The 26,417-nt window shown below is 42.7% G+C and overlaps 2 protein-coding genes across 6 annotated transcripts in view; one reads left to right on the top strand and one right to left on the bottom strand.

Annotated features, from left to right (window-relative positions):
- The window catches only part of PPTC7 (protein phosphatase targeting COQ7), a 50,245-nt gene extending 36,087 nt beyond the window's left edge, over positions 1 to 14,158 (top strand). Inside the window, exons 3-6 of the mRNA XM_034934473.3 lie at positions 1,348 to 1,546; positions 7,463 to 7,586; positions 9,137 to 9,266; positions 10,314 to 14,158. Coding sequence (XP_034790364.1) covers positions 1,348 to 1,546; positions 7,463 to 7,586; positions 9,137 to 9,266; positions 10,314 to 10,372 — 512 coding nt within the window. The 3' untranslated portion in view covers positions 10,373 to 14,158. The remainder of the gene's footprint in view (positions 1 to 1,347; positions 1,547 to 7,462; positions 7,587 to 9,136; positions 9,267 to 10,313) is intronic.
- Positions 13,847 to 26,417, bottom strand: part of RAD9B (RAD9 checkpoint clamp component B) — a 31,517-nt gene continuing 18,946 nt past the window's right edge. For 2 of the 5 annotated variants that reach the window (XM_034934471.3, XM_055096134.1), the window contains exons 10-11: positions 24,995 to 25,229; positions 13,847 to 15,829 (exon numbers count right to left, since the gene is read on the bottom strand). In XM_034934471.3, the coding sequence (XP_034790362.1) occupies positions 15,722 to 15,829; positions 24,995 to 25,229 (343 nt within the window). In that variant the 3' untranslated portion in view covers positions 13,847 to 15,721. Of the gene's footprint in view, positions 16,877 to 24,994; positions 25,230 to 26,417 lie in introns of all 5 variants that reach the window. The other 3 variants (XM_063593650.1, XM_055096133.1, XM_003832482.6) reach the window with 2 other exon arrangements.

Genomic DNA, 26,417 nt, shown 5'->3' with positions numbered 1-26,417 from the left:
ATTCTTAGAAAAATTCTATGAGGTACTTACTGTTATCCCTGTTTTTGTGGATGAGGAAACTGGGGCACAGAGAGGTTAAGTAGTTTGCCCCGTCACAGAGCTGGGAAGTGGCAGAGCTAGGATTCAGACACAGGCAGGAAGCAGGCTGACTCCAGAGCCTGTACTCCTGAGTATTACGTGATGGTATATCTTTGCACTGTATGGATGTACTGTAATTTATTTAACCAGTCCCTTATTTTAGATGTTTAGATTGTTTCCAGTTCTTTCTCATCTTAAGTAATATTTTTGTACTTAAGTCTTGTTTGCCCTTCTAATTATTTTCTTAGCGTAAATTCTCAGAGACGGAATTGCTAGATGAAAGGAGGTACATTTTTCCGGGCTATCTTACGCTCCAGGAAAGTTGTTTACTTTTACTTTTCACTCCCGCAGAATGAATGTTCTGTGCAGTGGGCATGTTCCCTACACTTTACCAACAATATGCTTTATCTTCTTTTGACTCGTGTTAAACTAATAGGTGAAAAGCGTTACTAGTGAGGTGGTCATTTTTTCATATATTTACAGATCATCTACACTTATTTCTTTGTGAACTGCCTGTTTTTCTATGTTGCCATTTTTCTGGTGGAGGTAGGTAGGTTTAACTGTTAGTACTTGAGAGTGGTCTCTGCTAGTTGTGCCATTAGCCTTTCAGTCTAGGGAAGATTCTGTGGCCCGTGCACAGCAAAGCTATGCAGAGTTCTTTGCCCAGAGTCTCTGTCGAATGAACAGGTTGATTCCACAAGCTGCCTGCAGAAATTTGGTCTTGTTACCTCATAGTGAGTGAGTCATTAGTCTCCAATAAAAGTTCTTCATGACCTCAACAGATGGAAATCTGGTTTAAAATTGTAGTTATGTGCCCTGTCTTAAATGTGAGTGAATTTTGTGGCCAATGACTAATAAGAAATGTCAGGAAAATGTAACATTTTCATTCTGGCATTGAAGTATTAAAACTTAGTATCTCAACAACATGTTTTTGAGCATTTGGCATAGATGACAGCACTGTTGAAATGAAATAGTGTGATTAAATACCAGTCATTTTTATTGCTTTCTGTCAATGCAAATGGAAGAATTCAGATCATCTGTGGCCCAATTACTATGTATAATACAAATCCTTTTTCTTTCCCCACCGTGTTAACCCTGATCAGTATTTTATTGATATTCATAGAGGATGTGGAGCATAACTAAGAAAGGTCCTGTTTAGGCAAAGGAGATTCAAATTATGGTGTGTTGCTCTTTGGGGTCATGTGTTAAAATGTGTGTGCAAAGGCAGCCTAGGAAGAAAAAATAAATGGAGATGATTTTTGTTTCTAGGTAGCAGCACCGCCTGCATTGTGGTGCTGGACAGAACCAGCCACCGCTTACACACAGCAAACCTGGGCGATTCAGGCTTCCTGGTTGTCAGGGGTGGTGAAGTCGTGCACCGATCAGATGAGCAGCAGCATTACTTCAACACTCCATTCCAGCTCTCAATCGCTCCCCCTGAAGCCGAGGGAGTCGTCTTGAGCGACAGGTAATCTCCCCTCTCAGCCATTAAGTGTGAGCAGGACATGGCTCATTCATAGTCCCCTCCTGTCCCCCTTGAGTGCAGTGAGGTAGGCATTTCCATGAAAAGAATACACTGAGAATGTTCTCATCAAGAGGACCTTTTAGTTTAACTTTGAAAGATACTTTTCTGGAACTAGATAATCTAGCTAAGTGGAATTCTGATAAATACCCAATAATTTGACAAGACCATGAAAATACTATTTCAGGCTTACAGAATATCAATTTTTCATATCAACACCACATGGTACATACAGTACTTTATTAAATTGTGCTGGAGAAATGAGTCATTGTTCATGCATGCCATTGCTTGTACAAGATTTTGCATACATTGTTAGGGAAGAGCACAAACAGACATCTGCGTTATTTATTGGAGTAACTTCCTGATTCTCTAGACCTCTTACTACATGCCTCAAATAGAACTTGCAGGAAATGGAGTCAAAATGGTCTTAAGTGACTGGGCACGGTGACTCACGCCTGTAATCCCAGGACTTTGGGAGGCTGAGGCGGGTGGATCACTTGAGGCCAGGAGTTCAAGACCAGCTTGGCCAACATGGTGAAACCCCATCTCTACTAAAAATGCAAAAATTAGCTGGGCGTGATGGCGGGCGCCTGTAGTCCCAGCTACTCAGGAGGCTGAGGCAGGAGAATCTCTTGAACCCAGGAGGCAGAGATTGCAGTGAGCCGAGATTGCGCCACTGCACTGTAGCCTGGGTGACAGAGCAAGACTCTGTCTCAAAAAAAACCAAAACAATAAAACCAAAATGGTCTTGAGGTGGGCACAGTGGTGTAGGACCATAGTCCCAGGTACTTGAGAGGCTGAGGCTGGAAAATCGCTGGAGTCCAGCCTGGGTGACATAGCGACACCCTGTCTTTTAAAAAAAGTGGTCTTGGATATGTTCTTTGATAATGTTATTGAGGTGTTCTCTTTTTCTTTCTCACATCTTTTCTCAGTTCACTTTTAAATTGTCAAGAACGTTCCAAGATGCTGCTTTTTTCCCCGCCCCTTCTCTGAGACAGAGTCCTGCTCTTGTTGCCCAGGCTGGAGTGCAATGGCATGATCTCAGCTCACTGCAACCTCCGCCTCCTGGTTCAAGCGATTCTCCTGCTTCAGCCTCCCAAGTAGCTGGGATTACAGGTGCCCGCCACCATGCCTGGCTAATTTTTGTATTTTTAGTAGAGACAGGGTTTCACCATGTTGGCCAGGCTTGTCTCAAACTCCTGACCTCGTGATCCACCCGCCTCGGCCTCCCAAAGTGCTGGGATTACAGGCATGAGCCACTGCGCCCAGCCAAAACGGTGCTTTTTTTGAGTTGACTTTTACAGTTTATCTTTTCTTAGATGAGTGTCCAGAGTAAGGCAAAGCCTCAGATTTCAGTGTCTTTAACAATCTTATAGCTTTATAAGACCTGGCACAAACATCACTGGCAATTCATAAATGTTGATTAATGCACAATGAACCTTTTGTAAAAATAGAAGCATTCTAGCAAGTACTTGTCTCTACTTAATAGCTCTCATTAAACCATCTCTTAGGTCCAAACTAAGATAAAATGAATTATTATTGCCATCTTTTAAACTGGAATGAGCATGTTATATAATTAAATGTTCAGCATTGCCCATCTAAAAATTAACTTTAGCAGTAAAAGTAACTTTTACCGGTAAAAGTCTAAATATTCTTCCAATTATGGTCACCAGTCTAAATCCAAAAGTAAAAAGTAAAAGTAGGCGGGTGACCATAATTGGAAGAGTATTTGATTCTAGGCCCTTCTAAAGTTGGCTGTAATCTACATTATTGTTAGCCACACTGGAGTGGGGAGAACTCTGAACCCCAAGGCCTCCTTAGAGCCCAAGCTCAGATCACAGTTTTTGGAGACTGGTGCTTCAATTTTTTCTTCATTTGATTCTTCTTGTTGGGCTTCCAAGCACCAAAGCAGCCCTGCCATATCTCACACACTGTCTGTGGGACAGACAGGTTGGGGCAGTACTCTGCCGGCATGCCAGCGAGGTGGAGGTGGCTTCCCCTGGAGCCCAGAGACAGCTCGCTAGCATGTGATTTCAGCTCATGTTTCAGTGCGGTCAAAAGTTTCCAGCAGCACAGTATGTTCAATCAAAATGGGCAAAACTGCAGCTGGCAGAACACCAAGCTCATGGGTGGGAGTAACTGTTAGGAGAGGACGAACTGTCCAATGGGAGCAAGACTCTCACAGACAGAATAGCAAAGGACACTTCTGGGGAAAGAAAAACCTCAGCATAAAACAGAGCTTCAGTGCCAACCTGGTCATTAATCTAAACTTCTAGAATCTGATTAGCTTTCAAAGGCTGAGCAGATGAGAGCGTCTTGCATTGTTTTCTCTTTATTCCACAGAAAGAATTGACCTGATTTCCCCCAGTTTTACAGTCTTTTTCCCTTTTTTTTTTTCATGCTGCATGTATCTCCTTAGTTAATGGTCCCTCTTATCTACAGAATATTATTTTAACCTTAACTTACAGGTTTTCCTTTAGTAGACATTTTTACAAAATGTTGATTATCTAAATATGTAAGTGAAAGTCGGTTCCCTGCAGCAGCACATGGCAGAACTTTACATGTGCCACCTTTTTCCTCAGTCAAGTGAAGATGAACCAGAAATTTTCTGAGTGCATTTAGTGTGAATCCTCATAGGCATGTGTGCTTTTGTTAGTTTTTATGCTTTCTCTTCACAAATGTTGTCACATGTTGCTTACACAAGTGTTGGGGTTTTTCCGTGGAGCTTAGGGTGCTTTGGATCTGGTGCCTCCCTTCCGGGTCGGTATCTGATTTGCTTTCCTGGCTCTTGTTCCTTAATTAGAGGTTAAGGCAGATTATCAGATCTCACCTTTCCCTCCCCAGGGAGGCCTGGAAGGAGGGAAACTGGCCTTAAGAAGTCGCCAAGAACCAGCCTCAGGAGGCCATGATCTCTGAATATAGGATCTTTTCTCCCCACCCGGGGTTTTCCCCCATTTTTATGTCTGTTTTCATCAGGCATTGTCAGAGAAAAAGATCTTCCATCTGTTTTTTTTTTTTAAGAGTTGTACACAAAAAAGTTTAGTGAGACATCTGCCTCCTGTTCCTGCCCTTAGCCACATATTCTGTCCTCAAAGGTAGCCACTATGAGCAGTTTCTTTAGTTTCTTTTTCTTTTTTGAGACAGAGTCTCGCTCTGCTGCCCAGGCTGCTGGAGTGCAGTGGCGCAATCTCAGCTCACTGCTACTGCTGCCTCCCTGGCTCTAGCAATTCTCCTGCCTCAGCCTCCCGAGTAGCTGGAATTACAGGTGTGCACCACCATGATCTAAGTTTTTGTATTTTTTAGTAGAGACAGGGTTTCACCATGTTGGGCAGGCTGGTCTTGAACTCCTGACCTCAAGTGATCTGCCCACCTTGGCCTCCCAAAGTTCTGGGATTACAGGTGTGAGCCACCACCCACAGCCCGCTATGAGCAGTTTCTTTGATTCTCTCCAGATCTATTCCCTGCATATAGAAGCATCCATGTCTGTGTGTCTTTCTGCCTTTTTTTTTTTACGGAAATGGTTGCACATACGACACACTGTCTTCACCTTGCTTTCTTCAACAGTATATTGAAGAGTTTTTTCCCCCAATTTGGAGAGTCAAATATTTTGCTGCTTCATTCATTTAGTTATGCAACAGATATTTCTTCTATTTTTTTTTTTTTTTCTTGAGATGGAGTCTTGCTCTGTTGCCCAGGCTAGAGTGCAGTGGCGCCATCTCAGCTCACTGCAACCTTCAGCTTTGGGGTTGAAGCAAGTGATTCTCCTGTGTCGGCCTCCCAAGTAGCTGGGATTATAGGCGCACGCCACCATGCTTGGCTAACGCTTGTATTTTTAGCAGAGATGGGGTTTCACCATGATGGCCAGGCTGGTCTTGAACTCCTGACCTCAAGTAATCTGCTTGCCTCGGCTTCCCAAAGTGCTGGGATTACAGGCGTGAGCCACCACGCCTTGTCAAGATATCAAGATATTTCTTGAAGACCTGTTACATGAGGCACACTAATAAATACCTATGTATGATGACCACTTTGGGACCCTTGGGAGACACAGAGTCCTTACTATGCCAAAATACTGTAGCTATTTCCAGTGAATGTATTCTTTTTTTTTTTGAGACGGAATTTAGCTCTCGTTGCCCTAGCTGGAGTGCAATGGTGCAATCTCAGCTCACTGCAACCTCTGCCTCCCAGGTTCAAGTGATTCTCCTGCCTCAGCCTCCCTAGTAGCTGGGATTACAGGCGTGTGCCACCACGCCCAGCTAATTTTTTGTATTTTTGGTAGAAACGGGTTTTAACCAGGCTGGTCTCAAACTCCTGACCTCAGGTGATCCGCCCGCCTTGGCCTCCCAAAGTGCAGGGATTACAAGCATGAGCCACTGCGACTGGCAAGTGAATTAATTCTTTTTTTCCTTTTTCTTTTTCTTTGAGATGGAGTCTCACTCTGTTGCCAGGCTGGAGGGCAGTGGCACAATCTTGGCTCACTGGCTCACTGCAACCTCCATCTCCCGGGTTCAAGCAATTCTCCTGCCTCAGCCTCCTGAATAGCTGGGATCACAAGCGTGTGCCACCACGCCTGGCTAATTTTTTAATTTTTAGTAGAGACGGGGTTTCACCATGTTGGTCAGGCTGGTCTTGCACTCCTGACCTCAGGTGATCCACCCACCTTGGCCTCCCAAAGTGCTGGGATTACAGGCGTGAGCCACCACACCCAGCAGTGAATGAATTCTTATAAGATTGGTGGCTGGGCGCAGTGGCTCACGCCTGTTATCCCAGCACTTTGAGAGGCCAAGGCGGGCAGATCACGAGGTCAGGAGATCAAGACCATCCTGGCCAACATGGTGAAACCCTGTCTCTACTAAAAATACAAAAAATTAGCCGGGCATGGTTGCGGGCGCCTGTAGTCCCAGCTACTCGGGAGGCTGCGCCAGGAGAATGGCGTGAACCCAGGAAGCGGAGCTTGCAGTGAGCCGAGATCGCGCCACTGAACTCCAGCCTGGGCGACAGAGCGAGACTCCGTCTCAAAAAAAAAAAAAAAAAAAAAAAAAAAGATTGGCATGTTGTTCTCCACAGGTATTCATCATCCCACCCTCACTATGGCACCCCAGGACCCAGATTCAAATATTCAAGGAAACTGATGAGTGAAATATGTGAATAAGAGGGGGTGGGCTGGGTGGCTGGTGATTACAGTGGCTCATGCCTGTAATCCCAGCACTTTGGGAGGCCGGGGCAGGCGGATCACCTGAGGTCAGGAGTTCAAGACCAGCCTGGCCAACGTGGCAAAACCCTGTCTCTACTAAAAATGTAAAAACAAATTAGGCGTGGTGGTGCATGACTGTGGTCCTACAGGCACTATTTTACATGCCTGTAGTCCCAGCTACTTGGGAGGCTGAGACAGGAGAATCGCTTGAACCCAGGAGGCAGAGGTTGCAGTGAGCCTATATCGTGCCACTGCATTCCAGCCTCGACAACAGAGCGAGACTTGTCTCCAAAAAAAAAAAAAGGGATGGAATTCGGCTGTAAAGAATTAGGAATAAAGACTCATTTCCACTAGGATTTTAGAGGTGTGTTAGATCTGACTCAGAAGAGAACCCTTCCTCCCTCCTTCTCAGCCACTTGTGACTAATCATCAGACTTGGTTTTACTCGGTAGTTTCAGTTAAAAATTTGAAACATTTATATTAGAGTTTTCGATTAACTTTTTTCAGGGTTGGGAATTTCAGAATGACTTTTTTAAAAAATTGACTCCATTATAATAAATCAGTTTTTCTTGCAGAAAGCTTATTACATTGTAAAATAGTGCCTGTAGGACATTTTGAACTCATCTCTAAAGGGCCTTCTTAACTTTGTCCCTCCCCTGTCCTTGCCACAGTCCGGATGCTGCTGATAGCACGTCTTTCGATGTCCAGCTAGGAGACATTATCCTGACGGCAACAGATGGACTCTTTGACAACATGCCTGATTATATGATCCTTCAGGAGCTAAAAAAGTTAAAGGTAATTAACTCAAAGGTTAGCTCTTGGGAAAAGTGGCCCTCTCTGGACAGCTGAGTTTTATGGATTCAGTTGCATTATCTCTTTGTAGTTTTGGAAAGAACTCTTTTGTGAATTTCAGGAAAATAATAATAGCTCTGGTCTTTCAAATAATTAGAGCACTTGGAAAAAGAAGCTTCCTACCCAAGGTTTTCATAGGCTGGTAGAAGTAGGAAAAGTCTAGATGGAGGGCATTTCTTGTTTGTATCTTTATTTATATTTTAATGGTGTCGGGTCCTGGTTGTTTCTCCTTTTATTCTTCTAACACCCAGCAGGTGTTGAATCAGGCAAAGACAGGAAATAGTCATGCCAGAGCCAGCCAAAGGCAGCAGGCCACTGGAAGCCTCAGTGTGACCTGAGCTGCCACCAGTAACCAAATAGTATGGGTTTCTCCCATAGAGGAAGGAGGTGAAAACTAGGCTTTCAATTTTTTCCTGGCTTTGTGAACATACTCTGGGAAAAATGAGTCTTTTTCTCATGAGTCTTTACCTCTAACCAGTATGACTTTGGGTACGTTTCTTTCTTTTTTTTTATTATTTATTGAAGTTGCTGAGATCTGAGGGTTTCTTAAAACTGTTTAAGCAGTATTTTCTTCATATAAAATGGGGCATCCTAAAGATCCTCTTTTATAGGGTTGCAGTGAGGATTAACTACAGCCCTGTGTAGGAACTCCTTAGCGCCACGCCTTGTCTGTGGAGTGCAGTCAGTGTGAGGTGCTTCCTTGTCACAGGCACTGTGCTCTGTGTGGTGACACAGTGGTGAGCAGAATCTACACAGTCCCTACCTGTATAGAACTTACATCCTAGTGGAGGAAAATAGATAAATACAGGGAAGTAAATCTATGATGTAATGTGGGTGCTAAATAAGAAAAACAAAGCTGGATAAGGGAATAGAGAGTAGAAGGGACTGCTACTACTTTAGATAGATTGGTCAGGAAGGGCCTTTTTGAGGAGGTGACATTGAAGCAGAGACCTGTCATTATACTGAAACTAGAGCTGAAGTGGACCTCGTGTTCCCATCCCCGTTTTGCAGATGAGGAAGTTGGAGCAGCAAGGATAAAGGTATGGCCCAAGATTTCACAGCTAGACAGGAATCTCTTCCTGATATAAAATTCTGAAGGTATTTTCACTAGAGCAACTGGTAGCTCTTGGAGAGCAAACTGGGGTTGGCCAGGCTGTGTTCCTAAGCAAGGAAGCTTTTGAGGTATCCTTCAAAGGCTATCAGAATCTGCCTTTTCAGTTCATCCTATTTTAGCAAGAATACCTTAAGAATTTCAAATGGGAAAAAAAGCAAAAATGAAAATCCAAACTTTAGGGCTTAAGGCCACCAAAGCAAAGGACTTTCTGATTGATACCTTGTGCAGGCAGCACTGGAGTCTTGTTCATATTAGCCAGGGCATGATGTTTTAATGTCTTTTCTAACTAGAATAAAACTTACATGATGGAAAAGGTGGTTAGATAAATGTTACTGTCTTGAGCATTATGGTAAAATAACTTCCTCATGCTTTATCTTAGAATTCAAATTATGAGAGTATACAACAGACTGCCAGAAGCATTGCTGAGCAAGCTCATGAGCTGGCCTATGACCCAAATTATATGTCACCTTTTGCACAGTTTGCATGTGACAATGGATTGAATGTGAGAGGTAAGCATTCTTTGGGAAGGTCATAGGGACTGACTGGGGACATGGTGTCAGTAGAGTGGAGCATTCTGGGCTCTGGGTGAGACTGTGGAAGTGTCCTCTCCCAGCCCCCAAGCTGTGCACTTGTGGCTTCCAGCAAGGTCAGGAGGACAAGAGCAAGTGCATTTCGTCATGTCTTCCCCACACAGCATGCCCTTCAGAACTGAACCTCATTGGCGGCAGAGGCAGGTGGAACCTGAAGCCCTTTATTGCCGCCACCGCAATGCTTGGACCTGAGCCCAAAAGGCTTCTGAGCTCTGCCCAGAGTGCGTGGACATTCCTAACAGTTTAACATTCTGCCTTTCACGTGTCTGACATTTCGCTTCTCCCTTCCTCTGGCTTTGTGGGACTCAACAGTGTTTGCCTGACAAATTGCCACAGCAGGGTTTGAAGAGGGAAGCAATGTGAAACTGCCCTTGACTGAAGACTTGTCCTATCTACAGCATGATGTGTGACTTTGGGAGCAGGCCAGTGGCTCCGTCTCAGGGCTGGGACATGTTGGTGCTAGCATATCAGAGCTAGTAGAATTAGTTTCTTGTTGATATAATTTTATGACATGTGAAACATTTCTTAGTCCTCCAAAAAATGTTAAAATAGAAAAAGTGCATGCCATAGCTGTTTGGCAGATTAGAATACAAGGCTATTCCTAGTTTCAAAACATTGGATATGTCTGTCTAAATTAGGATTGTGGGTATAGAAGCATGTAACTTTCTCGTCAGATTCACTGTGATTGATGTGAACAGAGGGTGTGGTGGCTGTTTGAATAGAGCTCCTGTTGTAAAGGAGCAGGGAAGATTTTTTTTTTTAAGCTTCAGTTTCATGTAATTTCTTGGAGTTTTGTTTAACTGTTTTTTTTTTATCAAATATTTTTTTCTTTATTCTACTAGGGTATACTGACAAACCAAAACTGCCTGGAATGCAAGCATTTGTCTCCTAGTACTTATTTAAGTACACATTTTTTTTTGACTTTTCCTTTTAAAATATACTGATAGGTTCTCATTTTCATTGTAGGTGGAAAGCCAGATGACATCACTGTCCTTCTTTCAATAGTGGCTGAGTATACAGACTAGCTGAGGTGTCAAGTCCTGCCTTTCCTTTCATCATCCCAAATTTCCCCTGCCATGTGTGCTGATCCTGCTGGCAGGACCACATTTCTTTGCCACTGATCTCAATGGCCAGTGATGTAAGTCTTTTGCCTGTCTTCTTGAGACCCGTTGAGATCTTTGTTGAGAACCACTACTATCATTCACTAGCTCATATCTGCCGGCAGCAATTGAAGAGATCCAAGATTTGAAGATTGGCCTTCATTTCTCGATGTTCTTTCCATGATGGGAATGGAGGTGTTCAGTGCCACCGTGGCTGTTACTTTTCAAAGTAGTTGAAGTATTGAAAATGAGTAATGTTGGTAAAGTGAATTCAAAACCCTAGTATGCTAAAGGGATGGTACAAGTCTAACACAAATTGTACGTAATGATACATCTACTAGAAACATACATTATTCATCAAAAGAAATGTTACATGTGTACTCCACAGGCATAGTCTTTGTTATGATGATTGGTGTGGCTTTATGTCTTTGTTATAAACTCCTATTTTTCAGGGGCTTATGATTCTGCTCTAAAACATTGCTCTGGGTTATACAGTTTTGATCCCCAAAGCTTTTTTGTTACAAATCGGGAGAAAAATCCATTTTAGTTCTATGGATGGAAATATTTCATGCTTTTAAAAAGATGTTTGTGTTCCTGTGGTTAAAGTTTTGGCAGTTTATTGATTAGTCCAAATCACAGGCTAAGGCCTGATCTCCAGGAGGGGTAGGGGAGACACTTTACCAGTATTTTTTTATGGAAATAATACTCAAGGTTGTAAAACCCCTCAAAGCCTAGAAATTTAATTGTTATGGCTGAAATTCCTCCTAGTTGTCTGATAGAATGCCCCTGAATGGGAACTCCAGGTCCCAAGGCCTGAAGGGTTGAGAACAGACAGCTGTAACTTTGAATTTTGTTGGCTTTCAGTGGTCATGCTACCTACCCATACTTGTACTCTCAGACCTTTTATTAGTAGCCTTGCTTTCTATAGAGCATGCACCAAATCCAGTGAGTCCATGTGGAGAGAGCACTGTGTGCAGCGGCAGCAGCACAGACGTCCATGAGGAAAACTCCCAGTGATGATCTGACATTTACAATTACCCCACACGGAAATTTAGGGGTTTCTGAATCAAGCTTAATGTTTACAGTTTCCAAATAGCCATTTTGCAGTATATAGTTTCCTTACAAAACTACCCCGCATTCAGTTTTCCCATTATCTGCAAGCTGAAACTTATTTTTAAGTTTTGTGTACAAGTTGACTGCTGTAAAGATATATATTTTTGGGTCAGTTTTTTTCCTTCATTAACTTGGTGGTAGAAAAAAATATATACTTAGAAATCCTTAAATTAAAGCCATGTTTTATATATAAGTCAGGTAACATTGGTGTATAGATGAGAATGCAATTAAACCTGATGAGAATCTACTTGAGAATATAGAAAGTCTTTCTCTAAAGGAGATACTGACTCCCTGGTTTATTGCATTAAAATTTATGTTTGAGGTTACCTCAACTTGTTTTAAAAGATTTTGTTTTGTGAATTTGTACTGTATATTTGAGTAACTGTCAGGCTTTTATTTAAAATTGTTTAACATGTACCATGTACATGTCATTACTATATTTCAATGCATCATGCTTGTAACAGGCATTTCATTTATAATAAGAATGAGTTATTCATTTGTAAGCCGTTCAGTAATTTATCTACTATTCCTAAATTGGCATAATGTTAGATAATCTATTTTGAATCACCTTTAATTACATGTCAGAATGCCTTAACTACCCTAACTTGACAAAACAGAATTCTTTGGTAGACGCGGTGGGGGCGGGGTGGGGGGTCTGGACGGAGTCTCTATTTAAGGAGAAATCATCATGCTATGATAAAACACAGAAGCATGAGTGGCAAGTGGCGGGGTATTTATTTTGCACAAACTATTTGCAGTCTCTGTGTATTTAAAAAGTAAAGAAAGTTGCATCCAGAAGGGTTTTGTTAGAATGAATACATTTATATTAGGATTGACAACTTCAGCTCTTTTGTTTAGGTTTTCAATTATTTTTGGTAAGAGTATGTAGCCTTATGATCTGGATATATTTTGCATTCATTTTCCAACGCCTACATTTAATTCCTGGTAAGAGCAGTGCTCGTCAAGTTTCTGGTTTTTCTCTGCTCTCATTTAACCAGTCAAACACAATCTTTGTAAAGCTAGATTGGTGGTGTTTTATACAACTTATTTACTCAGCTTACCTTTTTGAGAAACGATTGTTAGAAATTGACGATGTGTTTGTTCCAGTGATACTGAAAGTAGTGGGGGCAAGAATTGAGTTTCACAGTGGAATTGGCTTTGGATCTGGCCTATAGATTAGTGACATAAAATATTTTCTCTATTTTCCCCTGTTCTTTTTGTGTTATGCACTTAATTTTATGACTGCCGGGGGGTCAGCTGGAGTGCTGCTTAACAAGTATCTCTCCTACTCTCAGTGGTCAGAGGCTGTGTTGGACCCATAGTAGAATTTTCCAGGTCACAGACCCAAGCTTCCATGGGTTGTTACTGTGCTGTACCACTTGGTGGGTCTGATTCTGAACCTGATGTGTGTGTGTTAATTATATTTTAAGCAACACACACACACACACGCCTCATGTAATGGACTTTTATAACAAAAGAAAAAATTTGGATTTCTAATTTACAAATGGCAAATTATTTATCCCTCTCTGGATGCACCAAAGACCAGTAAAGTTTATAGCTTTTCCATCTATATTTATAAAGCAATACTGTATTATAAAAATCAATATTTTTATCACATGCTTGAAATTTTTATTTTGTTGTTTTAAAATGTGCACTCTAAACATATCAGAACCTTATTTCTTCCTATGAACTTAAGCTGCCTGCGCACAAAAAAAAAAAAAATTTACCAAATGGAGATGCAGTAGAGTCCATAGGCTCTAAAAACTAAAAGAAATGGGATGCAGGGGGAACAAGTTATTTGTCCTGAGTTACTGTACTTGCTTGACATGGTTGATGGGTACTAAATCACAAAAGAATCCATTCCAGGTATGCATGTCTGGGGGTTGGGCTGTGTCTAGATTAGAAACTGGGTTTCAAGCTTTGCATGATGGGAGAGCGTCCTCTCCTATATCAGCTGCGTGTGTTCTGGATAGGACAGTAGCCCGGAGATGGAAACCACCTTCAGTACCATTAGCCCACCATACCAAGTAACAAGTTAGGCAGGAATCGTGGGAATTTATTGAGTCAGCTTTGAGTGTTTGAGAGAATGTAAACAAGATTGGCTCGAATTGTAAATTGTACTTTGGATGAGTTCATGGTTCTTTAGGTCACCTTAATACCAGCTATCTTTGGTAGAAGCTACAGCATTCAGTTTCTCTGGAAACTGTATCACATTTTTGCATTTTAAAAATTTTACAGTATCAAAAAACCAAAATCTGCTTAGGAAACAAAACATGAAGCAGGACATATTTGGATTCTATTTATTTAAAATTAAATTATTTGCAAAATTGAACTTCTCAACTAAAACGTGTCCATGTCAGAATTTTAACTGTTAGCAGGTAGTTTGTGGCAAAGATGGCTAAATAATGAAGCAAATTAGAATCTGTGTGTATACTAATGAGCTGCTTTTTTTCTGTTGAGACTATCATTATTTGTCTTATTACCCAAGAGGCAATTACCTGAATTTGGATGTCTGAATTATAACTTATGCAGGAATAGTTCTGTAAATACATTTAAATAAACTGTAAAGATATTTAATAAATATAGTATTTATACTAATCTGTGTACTTCTTTTGGTTTGAATAGTAACTAAATGAGACACCAGCCCTTGACATTGAGTTTGTTGGTCACTATCAGGTCCTCATTTCCAAGCCTCCTAGTCATTCTAGCACTGATTATATGCTGCTACTTTAACTGGCTCCAGCTGCTTCACTACATCAGTTTAGCTTCCTCAGAAATTCATCAAAATGGACTGACAATTAAATGTAAATTATAGAACATTTTCCCAGCTGAGGCTTTGCACCTTCCATATAGTATAGAGGGAAGCTACAAAAAAAACCTGCTGTACAGTCAGTCGTGTTTAACAGAGATGTTCTGACAGATGCATCCTTAGCAATTTCATCATTGTGTACTGACACAAGCCTAGATGGTCTAGCCTACTACACATCTGGGCTATATGGATAGCCTGTTGCTCCTAGGCGACAAACCTGTATAACATGTTACTGTACTGAATACTGTAGGCAGTTGTAACACAACAGTAAGCATCTGTATATCTAAACATAGAAATGTTTCAGCAAAACTATGGTATGAAAGACAAAAAAATGGTACACCTGTATAGGGCAGCTCCATTATCTTATGGGACCACCACTGTCTGTGCAGTCCATCGTTGACCAAAACGTTATGCAGCACATGACTGTATTTCAGCTTAGCACTCTGTATCCAAATTCTAAAATCCAAAGTGCCCGGCTAATTTTTGTATTTTTTGTAGAGATGGGATCTCACCATGTTGCCCAGGCTAGTCTTGAACTGCTGGGCTCAACTGATCCGCCCACCTGGGCCTCCCAAAGTGCTGGGATTACAGGCATGAGCCACTACGCCCCGCCAGTATTAACTATAATAGTCCAATGCTGCATCCAGGCTATTACTGATGATGATGCCTTCAAGACCTAAACCCCTCTGCCTACTTCAATGAATGAACCAGAAATGTTATCCTCAGCAAAGAGACCTACAGAGTTACTTTTGTGTATAAAAGCTCCCTGTGTAGGCATCTGCATTTGTTAGAAATACCAGAAATTCAGTGTTAATCATCAGTGTAAGCATAAGATACATATATCTTCCCCTACCATGTGATGAAAGGACTTAGTTGAAATTATGTGGGCATTGCCAGTTACCACAAAAAGCTTGGTTAAGGCCCATTTTCATTCACTAAGGAACATCTTGGGATGAACTTGAGTTTTTATTAGGTTATTGTGGGTAGCTGTGACTCATTACTAAGCTACAAGAGCCAAATTAATTCTGGTTTCAGTTAGAACTCTATTCACAGTTCTAAAGCATGCAAATCCACTCAGCCACCTTTATGAATTTCTCACAAAGTCTAAAGTACAATTGCTTGCCAGTTAACACTTCCTTACGGTTTGAAGGTTTCAGAAAGATGTAACAATAATATGTTATAAAAGTCTTGTTTGTCAGGTTATAATTGACTGTAAACAGGTTTGGGGGAGGGAGAGGCACACATCATAAGACATTACATAACAATGTTTTGTGCCAGATTTTTTAGTCCATTTGTGCAGGTAAAAAGCTAACTCTTAAAGGGCCAAAGAACAGAGACATTTGTCTTCCACCTTATTCCACTCCAAACTCAGGCTGTCTTGGCAGTGGAGGATACTGTTCTATGTCAGATAATACAGAAATATTTGGCATCGCTTCCATTAAATTCTTTCCTGCAGCACACTGCAAAATAAAAAATCACATCTGAAAATCAGAACAATTTGAGGTTAGGAAATAAAATTTTACAATACGTAAAAACACTCCAGGTTGGGCGCGGTGGCTCAAGTCTGTAATCCCAGCACTTTGGGAGGCCGAGGTGGGCAGATCACTTGAGGCCAGGAGTTCAAGACCAGCCTGGCCAACATGGCGAAACCCTGTCTCTACAAAATACCAAAAATTAGCCAGGCATGGTGGCACGCACCTGCAATCCCAGCTGCACGGGAGGCTGAGGCAGGAGAATCACTTGGACCTGGGAGGCAGATGTTGCAGTGAGCAGAGATCGCACCACTGCACTTGAGCCTGAGTGACAAAGTGAGACTCCGTCTAAAAAAACCAAGTGAAGGTGACTATATATTTTTACTCTTGATCTTTTTTCCAGGGTTTATTCTACTTAAAGTCTTAAAATATAAAAAACAATGCACAAAAAAGGCCATGGTATTACATGAGAAAACTAAAATCCAAATGTTTGCAATCACATACAAAAGATACCTGACTACAAATCACAAAATTCCATTTCAAGCCATCTTGATGGCACTCTAAATGGCTGTTGAATAAAGTTTAAATACCTTTATAAAACTAGCAAAGATGTTAAAAGCTCTAGGGTGAACGTGCATTGAATTGAAGAACTCTAATGGGCTTTTCCTTCACAGAAAACTCTTCTGCCTCACAAGTAGCATAATGGATTTAAAGCAAGTTACATACACTTGACAAACAGCTATTTCTAGATATGGTTGTTGTACAAGATGATGTGGTTTAAAAGCCCATCCTCCATTAAAAGGAAGTCCTGGACAACCTCTTTTAGACACTAAACATGCAAACTCGTGCTTGAGGGGCAAATGAGCCAGTCACTGGGCTGGGGGCCAGCTCAGCCATCATTAAGCATTAGAATATAGAGAAACTGCCATTATTCATGTCCTCTTCACTGTCACTTGCTCTTGCCAGACTGTCGAAAGGGTGGTTGAAGTGTTCTTGCTGGTCAGAAGAAACTGCTCCAAAGAACATGCAAGAAAACTGGAGGGAAAAAAGGAACTGCACTGTTGATTCCAAAGAGAAAGTTTGCTCATTATATGCTCCAGGTGACAGCCCTCCTCAGAAACCTGACCAGTATTACATCCCTGTCTTTGCTGGTGATGGTTCACAGAACACCCAGAACCTTCATTATTGGTCCAACACGTCCTAAAACCAAACCTTGGCCGCGCACGGTGGCTCACGCCTGTAATCCCAGTACTTTGAGAGGCCAAGGTGGGCAGATCACGAGGTCAGGAGATCGAGACCATCCTGACTAACATGGTGAAACCCCGTCTCTACTAAAAATACAAAAAAATTAGCCGAGCGTGGGTGGCAGGCGCCTGTAGTCCCAGCTACTCGGGAGGCTGAGGCAGGAGAATGGCGTGAACCCGGGAGGCGGAGCTTGCAGTGAGCCGAGATCGTGCCACTGCACTACAGCCTGGGGACAGAGCAAGACTCCATCTCAAAAAATTAAACAAAACAAAAAAACCAAACCTTTCCCTGACTTCAAAGGCACATGACAATCTTCAGTTTGGGATCAATGGTCTGCTGCTGACTCCCCTCCTGAGCCATCAAAGCTTCCACCAGAACTGAGAGGCAGAGGTCAAGGAAGCCTCCATAAGCCACTGGATTAATTAATCCATCTTCCTCCCTTCCCCTCCTGCTACGGCAGAAGCCACCCTTCCAAGTTAAAGCCAGTCCTTTCCTCCCTATCTCTGCATCCCAGCACCCTCGGAATGTTAGCATTTTCAAATGCTCAAATGCCTCTCATCTTTACCTTTTTATTTGTTATCAGGTCTTGCCCTATTGCCCAGGTTGCAGTGCAGCTGTGTGATCACGTCTCACCGCAGCCTCAAACTCCTGGGCAATCCTCCCACCTCAGCCTCTGGAGTAGCTGTAACTACAGGTACGCACCACCATGCGCAGCCTTTTTTTTTTTTTTTTTTTCCATAAAGACCAGGTCTTGCTACGTGGCCCAGGCTGGTCTCAAACTCCTGGCTTCAAGCAATCCTCCCGCCTTCACCTCCCAAAGTGCTAGAATTACAGGCATGAGCCACTGTGCTCAGTCTTCTTATCTTTAAAATACAGAAATAGCCAGGCACGGTGGCCCACGCCTGTAATCCCAGCACTTTAGGAGGCTGAGGCAGGTGGATCGCCTGAGGTCAGGAGATCGAGACCAGCCTGGCCAACATAGTGAAACCCCGTCTCTACTAAAAATACAAAAAATTAGCTGGGCATGGTGGCAGGCACCTGTAATCCCAGCTACTAGGGAGGCTGGGGCAGGAGAATCACTTGAACCTGGGAGGCAGAGGTTGCAGTGAGCTGAGATTGAGCCACTGCCAGCCTGGGCAACAAGAGCGAAACTCCATCTCTAAACAAACAAACAAATAGCCTAACCTCATCCCATTTCCCCCTTCAGTTACTGCTTTATCTCTAATTGTAGAGCTGTCTACACCCACTGTCTCCATCTTCTCATTCTCCTACTCTTTACTTAAAAAAAGCTTCTCCAGGCCCGGCGCGGTAGCTCACGCCTGTAATCCCAGCACTTTGGGAGGCCAAGGCGGGTGGATCACCTGAGCTCAGGAGTTCGAGACCAGCCTGAGCAAGATGGTGAAACCCTGTCTCCACTGAAATACAAAAAATTAGCTGGGTGTGGTGATGCATGCCTGTAATCCCAGCTACTTGGGAGTCTGAGGCACAAAAATCACTTGAACCCGGGAGGTGGAGGTTGTAGTGAGCCAAGATTGTGCCCCTGGACTCCAGCCTGGGCAACAGAGCAAGACTGTCTCAAACAAACAAAAACAACAAAAAAAGCTTCTCCCTCACTGACCCCCATATCACAGAAACTTATGGTCAACAGAATTTACCACATCCTTAAAGTCAGGACCCATTTTCAGTCCTCCCCACTTGATATTCACTCTGACATCTTTCTCATGCCGCACTCTCCTGGCTAATCTCAGCTCAGCCAGCTTGCCCTCTTCTAAGCAGCCTCTGAACTTGGGTTTCTTAACCTCAGCGCTGCTGCCATTTGAGGCCTTATGAGTCTTTGGTGTAGAGCTGTCCTGCAGGGAGGAAGATGGTGGGCGGCACTGCGGGTCTTTACCCGCTACATGCAATTAGCATTCCCTTAACATATCCAAAACTGAATTCATGATCTTACTAAGCCCTGAATCTACTTCTCCAAACCTAAGACCTCCCTGGATACCTTTTTCCTTAACCCCCATAACCAATCCATCACCAAGTCCTGCTGGTTTTGGCTCCTAAATGAACTATCTCAGCCGCCTCTCTCCACTTCTCATCTAAGTAATCACCATCTCTCAGATGCTACAATTGGGTGACTATTGCCTCACTGAAGCCCGTTTTTCATATAACACTAGCGGCTAAAGTCATCCAGTCAACATTGAGTCTGTCAGCCCTCCCAGGTAAAGCCATTCAAATATTTTAAATACCCAGGTACTTTGGCCGCTTGCACAGCTTCCAGGACTCTCCAGCATGATCTGGCTCTTACCAAGCACTCTAGCCTTCCCTTGTGCCACTGTCTCCCTCTGGCTCTGATCTCCAACCACAGTGGCCATCCCTCAGCTCCTTCAAGCCCCCAGGCTCCCTCCCCTGCTGGGGCTTTTGCACAGGCCGCCCTCCCTGAGCTCTACTCCCACCCCCGTGTCCTCATCCTTTCCAGCTCAGCTCAAACACCAGTTTCAAGGGGAAGACGTTCTGACCTGGATTAAGGCAGTACATACCATTAAATCTTCTCCAAGCACCCTGAACTTCTCCTTTATTGAACTAAACACAGCCTTTTAAAAATTATATATTTGGTCATGTTATACCTATACCCTAGTCCCGATACGTGATACCCGCTCTAGTCTCTAAACAAGTTGAGGAAGCTTGTTTATTTTGTTCACTGTAGTATCCCTCGCATGGCTGTCTAGGACACAGCTCTCAAGAAATACTTGGAGCTGCACAGTACCACAAGACAACAAATGAATGAGCCCTGTTCTTGGGTCATCCTCACGTCTCAGAAGGTGAAGATGCCCTCTGCAAGGCTTGCCTTGCAGCTGTTGAACCTGCTCTCCAGATAGCCGTGATATTGGCTGTGGCAGGCAGGAAAATGGTTCCCAGAGGTCCATGTACTAAGCCCATGAACCTCTGAAGATGTTATGTCACACTGCAAAGAGGAATTAAGTAGCAGTTGGAATTAAGGTTTCTAATTGCTGATGTGGAATAGCCAGGTGGGCCCAATGTAATCACAGCGATCCATAGAAATGGAAGAGGGAGAAGACTTAAGGTCAGAGTGCGGCTGTGTGGAAAAAACGGCCGTTGCTGATTTTAAGCTGGAAAAGAACTACAAAGCAAAGAATGGAAGTGGTCTCTAGAAGCTGGAAAGAGCAAGAAAGCAGATTCTCCCCCAGAGTCTCCTGAAGGGAACAAAGCTCTGATGACACCTTGATTTTAGCCCATTGAGACCCAATTAGGACTTCTGACCTTCGGAACTGTAAGATACTCAATTCATGTTGTTTCAAGCCACTAAATTTGTGGCAATTTGTTAAAGGGTCATTGGGAAACTAACATACTGATCTGGCCATAATTGGAGGCATGGTTTCTTTTTTTTTTTTTTTTTTTTGAGATGGAGTCTCGTTCTGTCACCTAGGCTGGAGTGCAGTGGCATGATCTCGGCTCACTGCAAGCTCCACCTCCTGGGTTCATGCCATTCTCCTGCCTCAGCCTCCCAAGTAGCTGGGACTACAGGCGCCCACCACCACACCCAGCTAGTTTTTTGTATTTTTAGTAGAGACGGGGTTTCACCATGTTAGCTAGGATGGTCTTGATCTCCTGACCTCGTGATCTGCCTGTCTCGGTCTCCCAAAGTGCTGGGATTACAGGCATGAGCCACCATGCCCGACCAATTGGAGGCATGGTTTCAATTGCCTCTAAAGAGTCTAGTCTTCACCAAGGTCAAGAACCTAAGGCTAGAAAAGACCTAAATATAGCACCTGTGTCTGTTCAGTGTATATCATCACGTGCAAATAGCTCTTGATAATGTTTGTGGTGCTATATGAGACTTGAAAGCTGAGGTTTTCTTTAATCTTTGAGAGCTGCCCTGAATTTGCTACTGGCTTAGAGTAAATGCTATTTGCTACCCTCCCTTGTCCCCACCTTCAGCCTGTAAGTCTCATATGGCTGGATAATGGGGCCCTTCTCCATGTCTAGTAATCTAATGGAGGAAGCTTGAGAACACCCATGCAACCAGAAATTAACTTCAAGTCTAATATGAGTTGGGTAGGAAGAGAATTATAAAATCTTTTTTTTTTTTTACTAATATACATATTGTCCCTATTTTGATGCCCCTGAGAGCTGTGTATAACTTCTAGTTTAAACTTAATAAAAAATCCACAGCAGGCCAGGCGCGGTGGCTCATGCCTGTAATCCCAGACTTTGGGAGGCCAAGGCAGGTGGATCACCTGAGGTCAGGTGTCCGAGACCAGCCTGGCCAACACAGTGAAACCCTGGCTCTACCAAAAAAATACAAAAATTAGCTGGGTGTGGCCAGGTGCAGTGGCTCACGCCTGTAATCCCAGCACTTTGGGAGGCCAAGGCGGGTGGATCACGAGGTCAGGAGTTCAAGACCAGCCTGGCCAAGATGGTGAAACCCTGTCTCTACTAAAAACTACAAAAATTAGCCAGGTGTGGTGACAGGCGCCTGTAATCCCAGCTACTCGAGAGGCTGAGGCAGGAGAATCACTTGAACCCGAGTGGCAGAGGTTGCAGTGAGCCAAGATCATGCCACTGCACTCCAGCCTAGGCAACAGAGTGAGACATAGTATCAAAGTATCTCTCCACAAAATACTTACTAGTTGCTAAAAGAAAAACAGTAACTATATAGTAGAGAGCCGGCAGACACCACCTTGACCATATGATGGAAATTAACACCACCAATATGGAGAAAAACCAACCTGTGCCTCCAGATACAATGTACAAAGAGAACCCAACATTATTACTCTGTTGAATTCTTACTGAAAATACATAGTTTAAATTGAATCATGAGGAAACACAGAAAAAACCCAAAGTTAGGACATTCTACTAAAATGTCAAAGTAAAGGACAAAGCGGGCTGGGTGCAGTGGCTCATACCTGTAATCCCAGCACTTTCAGAAGCCAAGGAGGGCGGATCACTTGAGGTCAGGAGTTTGAGACCAGCCTGGGCAACATGGTGAAACCCCGTCTCTACTAAAAATACAAAAATTGGCCAGACACAGTGGCTCACACCTGTAACCCCAGCACTTTGGGAGGCCAAGGCGAGTGGATCACCTGAGGTTGGGAGATCGAGACCATCCTGGCCAACATGGTAAAACCCCGTCTCTACTAAAAAAAATACAAAAAAATTAGCTGGGCGTGGTGGTGGGCACCTGTATTCCCAGCTACTCAGGAGGCTGAGGCAGGAGAATCACTTGAACCCGGGAGGTGGAGGTTGCAGTGAACCAGATTGCACCATTGCAATCTAGCCTGGGCGAAAATGAAACTCCGTCTAAAAAAAACCAAATAAATAAAAAGAAGAAAGTCTTAAAGGCAGAGTAATAATCAAAATATTTGAAGTGATTATCTCTTATTTGTATTTTCTGATTTTTGTTCAATGAAATGATCATTGTACTGTTATACTGAATATTAAATGTGGAGGCCAGGCACAGTGACTCATGCCTGTAATCCCAGCACTTTGGGAGGCCAAGGCAGGCAGATCACTTGAGGCCAGAAGTTTGAGACCAGCCTGGCCAACCATATCCGGCTAATTTTTGTATTCGCAGTAGAGACGGGGTTTCACCATGTTGGCCAGGATGGTCTCGATCTCTTGACCTTGTGATCTGCCCACCTCGGCCTCCCAAAATGCTGGGATTACAGGCATGAGCCACCACGCCCGGCCAATCTAAGAGTTTTAAAAGCAAGAGAGTGATAAGTAACAACAATAATTTTTTTCTTTTTGAGACGGAGTCTTGCTCTGTCGCCCAGGCTAGAGTGCAATGGCACGATCTCAGCTCACTGCAACCTCCGCCTCCCGGATTCAAGCAATTCTCCTGCCTCAGCCTCCTGAGTAGCTGGGATTACAGGCGCCCGCCACCATGCCCAGCTTATTTTTGTATTTTTAGTAGAGACAGGGTTTCACCATCTTGGCCAGGCTGGTCTTGAACTCCTGACCTCGTGATCCGCCCGCCTCTGCCTCCCAAAGTGCTGGGATTACAGGCATGAGACACTGTGCCCAGCCAATAACTAAATTTTATCAAGCACTGACCATGTGCCTGTTGCATCTTTAGCTCAATCTTTACAATTCCATTTAGTGGGCATAATTATTATTACCCCCATTTTACTAAGGAAACTGAAGGCAAAATAAATAACCTGTCCAAGTTACGCAGTTAATACGTGGTAAGAGAGAGGTTTGAACCTTGGCATTTGAACTCTAGAGCCAGGGCTCTGAACCCCTGGGCCTCACTGTAGACCTCAGGTTTGGACAAAAATCTATGAGTACACTGTGGAAGAGAAGCAGGGTGAAGGAGAACAGAGGCACAGAGGATGGCAGGAAGCCCATGGAATTTCAGGCAGAACATGATAAGGGTCTACATCATTTACCCATAATGTAATTTCAGCTTTGCAGGAGTTTGCCACATTAAGGCAAATAATTCCCTTTAAAAATAGAGCCTTCTTTCAAGAATTTGGTGACACAATAGGAAATTTGGAGTAAAGAGTGCTGTAATGGTGCTCATGGAGATTAAAGTTCTAAATGTCATTTTCTCTAGCAAAGAAACTGGCAATCTTAGTGAATTTCAGGGACCTGAAGCAGCAGGAAGATGATTTCTGTTGTTGCCTGTGAAAAAGTAAGTACAATATGTGTGACTAGAAAAATAGGAGGGGACAATGCTTTTGTACAATGAGAACACAGATTTCAGTTTTCATTTTATGGCCAACTTAGTAACATATAGGAAGAGAAAATTGCCCTAAGTGTTGGGAATATAACAAGTACTCAATAAACACCTATGGTATCAAACTAAGTCCAGTTTGCTAATCAAATTCTGCCCTAAAAGTCATATACAGCGTAATATGGTGAATTTTTTATTTTTTTAAGAAACAGTGTCTCACTCTGTTGCCCAGGCTGGAGTGCAGTTGTGCGATCATAGCTCACTGAAGCCTTGAACTACTGGGCTCAAGAGATCCTCCCACTTCAACCTCCTCAGCAGCTAGGTCTACAGCCACCACATCTGGCTAATATTTAAATTTTTGTTGAGATGGGGTCTCACTCTGTCGCTTAGGCTGGTCTTGAACTCGTGGCCTCAAGAGATCTTCCCTCCTTGGCCTTCTAAAGGGCCGGGGTTACAGGCGTGAGTCACTGCACCCAGCCAAGATGGTGATGGTAACTTTCAAAAATATTATTTTTGCTTTCAAATTTCTAATTCTAACTAAGAAACTCATATCTCCAAACCAACAATAACAACAGCAAAACAAGCTTGAACAAAACATTAAACAAGTAAAATTAGGATTATCAATATTTGAGATACTTCAGTTTCTAATACATTGCTTACCTTCAGTTCAGTAGATTTCGTAAGGTTTAACACTACAGCATTCTGTGAAGCTTATCATCTATCTTATAGAATAAGATATTATTAACTGGGACTCCACTATGAAGGAATTTGTGATATTTGTTGGGATGAAATTTATGTTTGTACTATTATGAATACAAGATTTACCAAACAAATTTGAAAAGTAAAATTAGAAGGAAACATTTTAGGAAACAAATTATTTATATGACCTCAGCATATTATCGCTATTCAAGATAGAATATACCATAAAAAATCATAATTTATTCTTGGAAACAAGTGACCCAAACCTCTACTTGAATATGCTTTGTTAGAAATTACTGACTGAACAATTTAACTATTTTCTATTGATATTCTGTAAATCAGACTTTTCTCTATCAGACTTTTCTTCATTCTATAATTCAGACTAGCTTCACTTTTCCCCTATCAAAAAATAAGAAAATCAATTTTCAGAACATGGCTGGGTGGGGATTGGGGAGGAAGACTGCAAAGGGAGACAGATGAGAATTCTTGACTGAGATGTGGTTGAATCTCAATGCTTTTACCTTTCTGAGACACAGAGACCCTGGCACTTCCTCTGTGTTGCTGACACTGCTTTCTGATACTTCACTGACATCTCCATCCACTCTTTTCATTGCAGGGCTGCCACAGTTTTCCAATGCAGATATGTTTGTGAGAGTCTCCTTAGGATAAAGCCTTCTTGGTGCTGCTTTTCTTGAAATACATTCCAGGGCCTGGCCAGTTACATTTTTGCCAGCCTTTTTTTCAATCAAATCTGACCTGAGGTATTAATAGGCATTAAATGAATGAACTGTTTATTGTGAAATATATTTTTATATAACTAATGGACAATGTGGGATGACAATTATAGCACTGGATTAGGGAATATATTGAAATACATGGAACTAAATTGTTGCAAGTTAAAATTTATATATATGATCATTTATAAATTCTCTTGACAGACAATCTTTCAGTAAAGCAACTCACTGTGCATAGAATATCTTGTGATATGGTAACAGGAGCAAGTTAGGGGAAAAGCCAAGTAAATTACTATACATCTATATGATAAAATTGTGTACAGTCATTAAGAATCATGTTTTCGGCCGGGCACGGTGGCTCACGCCTGTAATCCCAACACTTTGGGAGGTCAAGGGGGGTGGATCACGAGGTCAGGAGTCCAAGACCAGCAGGGCCAAGATGGTGAAACCTCGTCTCTACTAAAAATACAAAAAAATTAGCCGGGCGTGGTGGCAGGCACCTGTAATCCCAGCTACTCTGGAGGCTGAGGCAGAAAACTGCTTGAACCCAGGAGACGGAGGTTGCAATGAGCTGAGATGGCGCCACTGCACTCCAGCCTGGGTGACAAAGCGAGACTCTGACTCAAAAAAAAAAAAAAAAAAAAAAAAAGAATCATGTTTTCAAGTCATTATCAGTGATATTGAAACATACCCACAATACCAAAACTGTATATGCTCTATGATCCTAATCTTGTTTTAAAATACAAGGATAGGCCGGGTGCAGTGGCTCACATCTGTAATCCTAGCACTCTGGGAGGCCGAGGCAGGTAGACTGCTTGAGCCCAGGAGTTAAGAGACCAGCCTAGGCAACATGGTAAAACCCGATCTCTACAAAAAACACAAAAATTAGCTGGGTGTGGTGGCAGGTGCCTGTAGTCCTGGTTACTCAGGAGGCTGAGGTGGAATGCTTCAGCCTGGGAGGTTGAGACTATGATGAGCTATGACTGTGCTACTGCACTCCAGCCTGGGTGACAGAGTGAGACCCTGTCTCAAAAAAATTTTTTTTTAAATTTGAAAATACAAGTATACACAAAATTAAGTCTGAAAGAAAATGCAGTGAGCCAGAATGTTACAGTGGCTATCTCTGGGTGATGCAATTATGAGTAAGTTTTATTTTCTTCTTTGTACTTTTCTCTATTTTCCAAATTTCCTGAAATAACTTTTACAATAA

This window comes from Pan paniscus, chromosome 10, assembly GCF_029289425.2.
Source record: "Pan paniscus chromosome 10, NHGRI_mPanPan1-v2.0_pri, whole genome shotgun sequence".
NCBI lineage: Eukaryota > Metazoa > Chordata > Mammalia > Primates > Hominidae > Pan > Pan paniscus.
The sequence above is the reverse complement of the archived record's forward strand: the minus strand, read 5'-3'. Positions and strand labels throughout refer to the sequence as shown.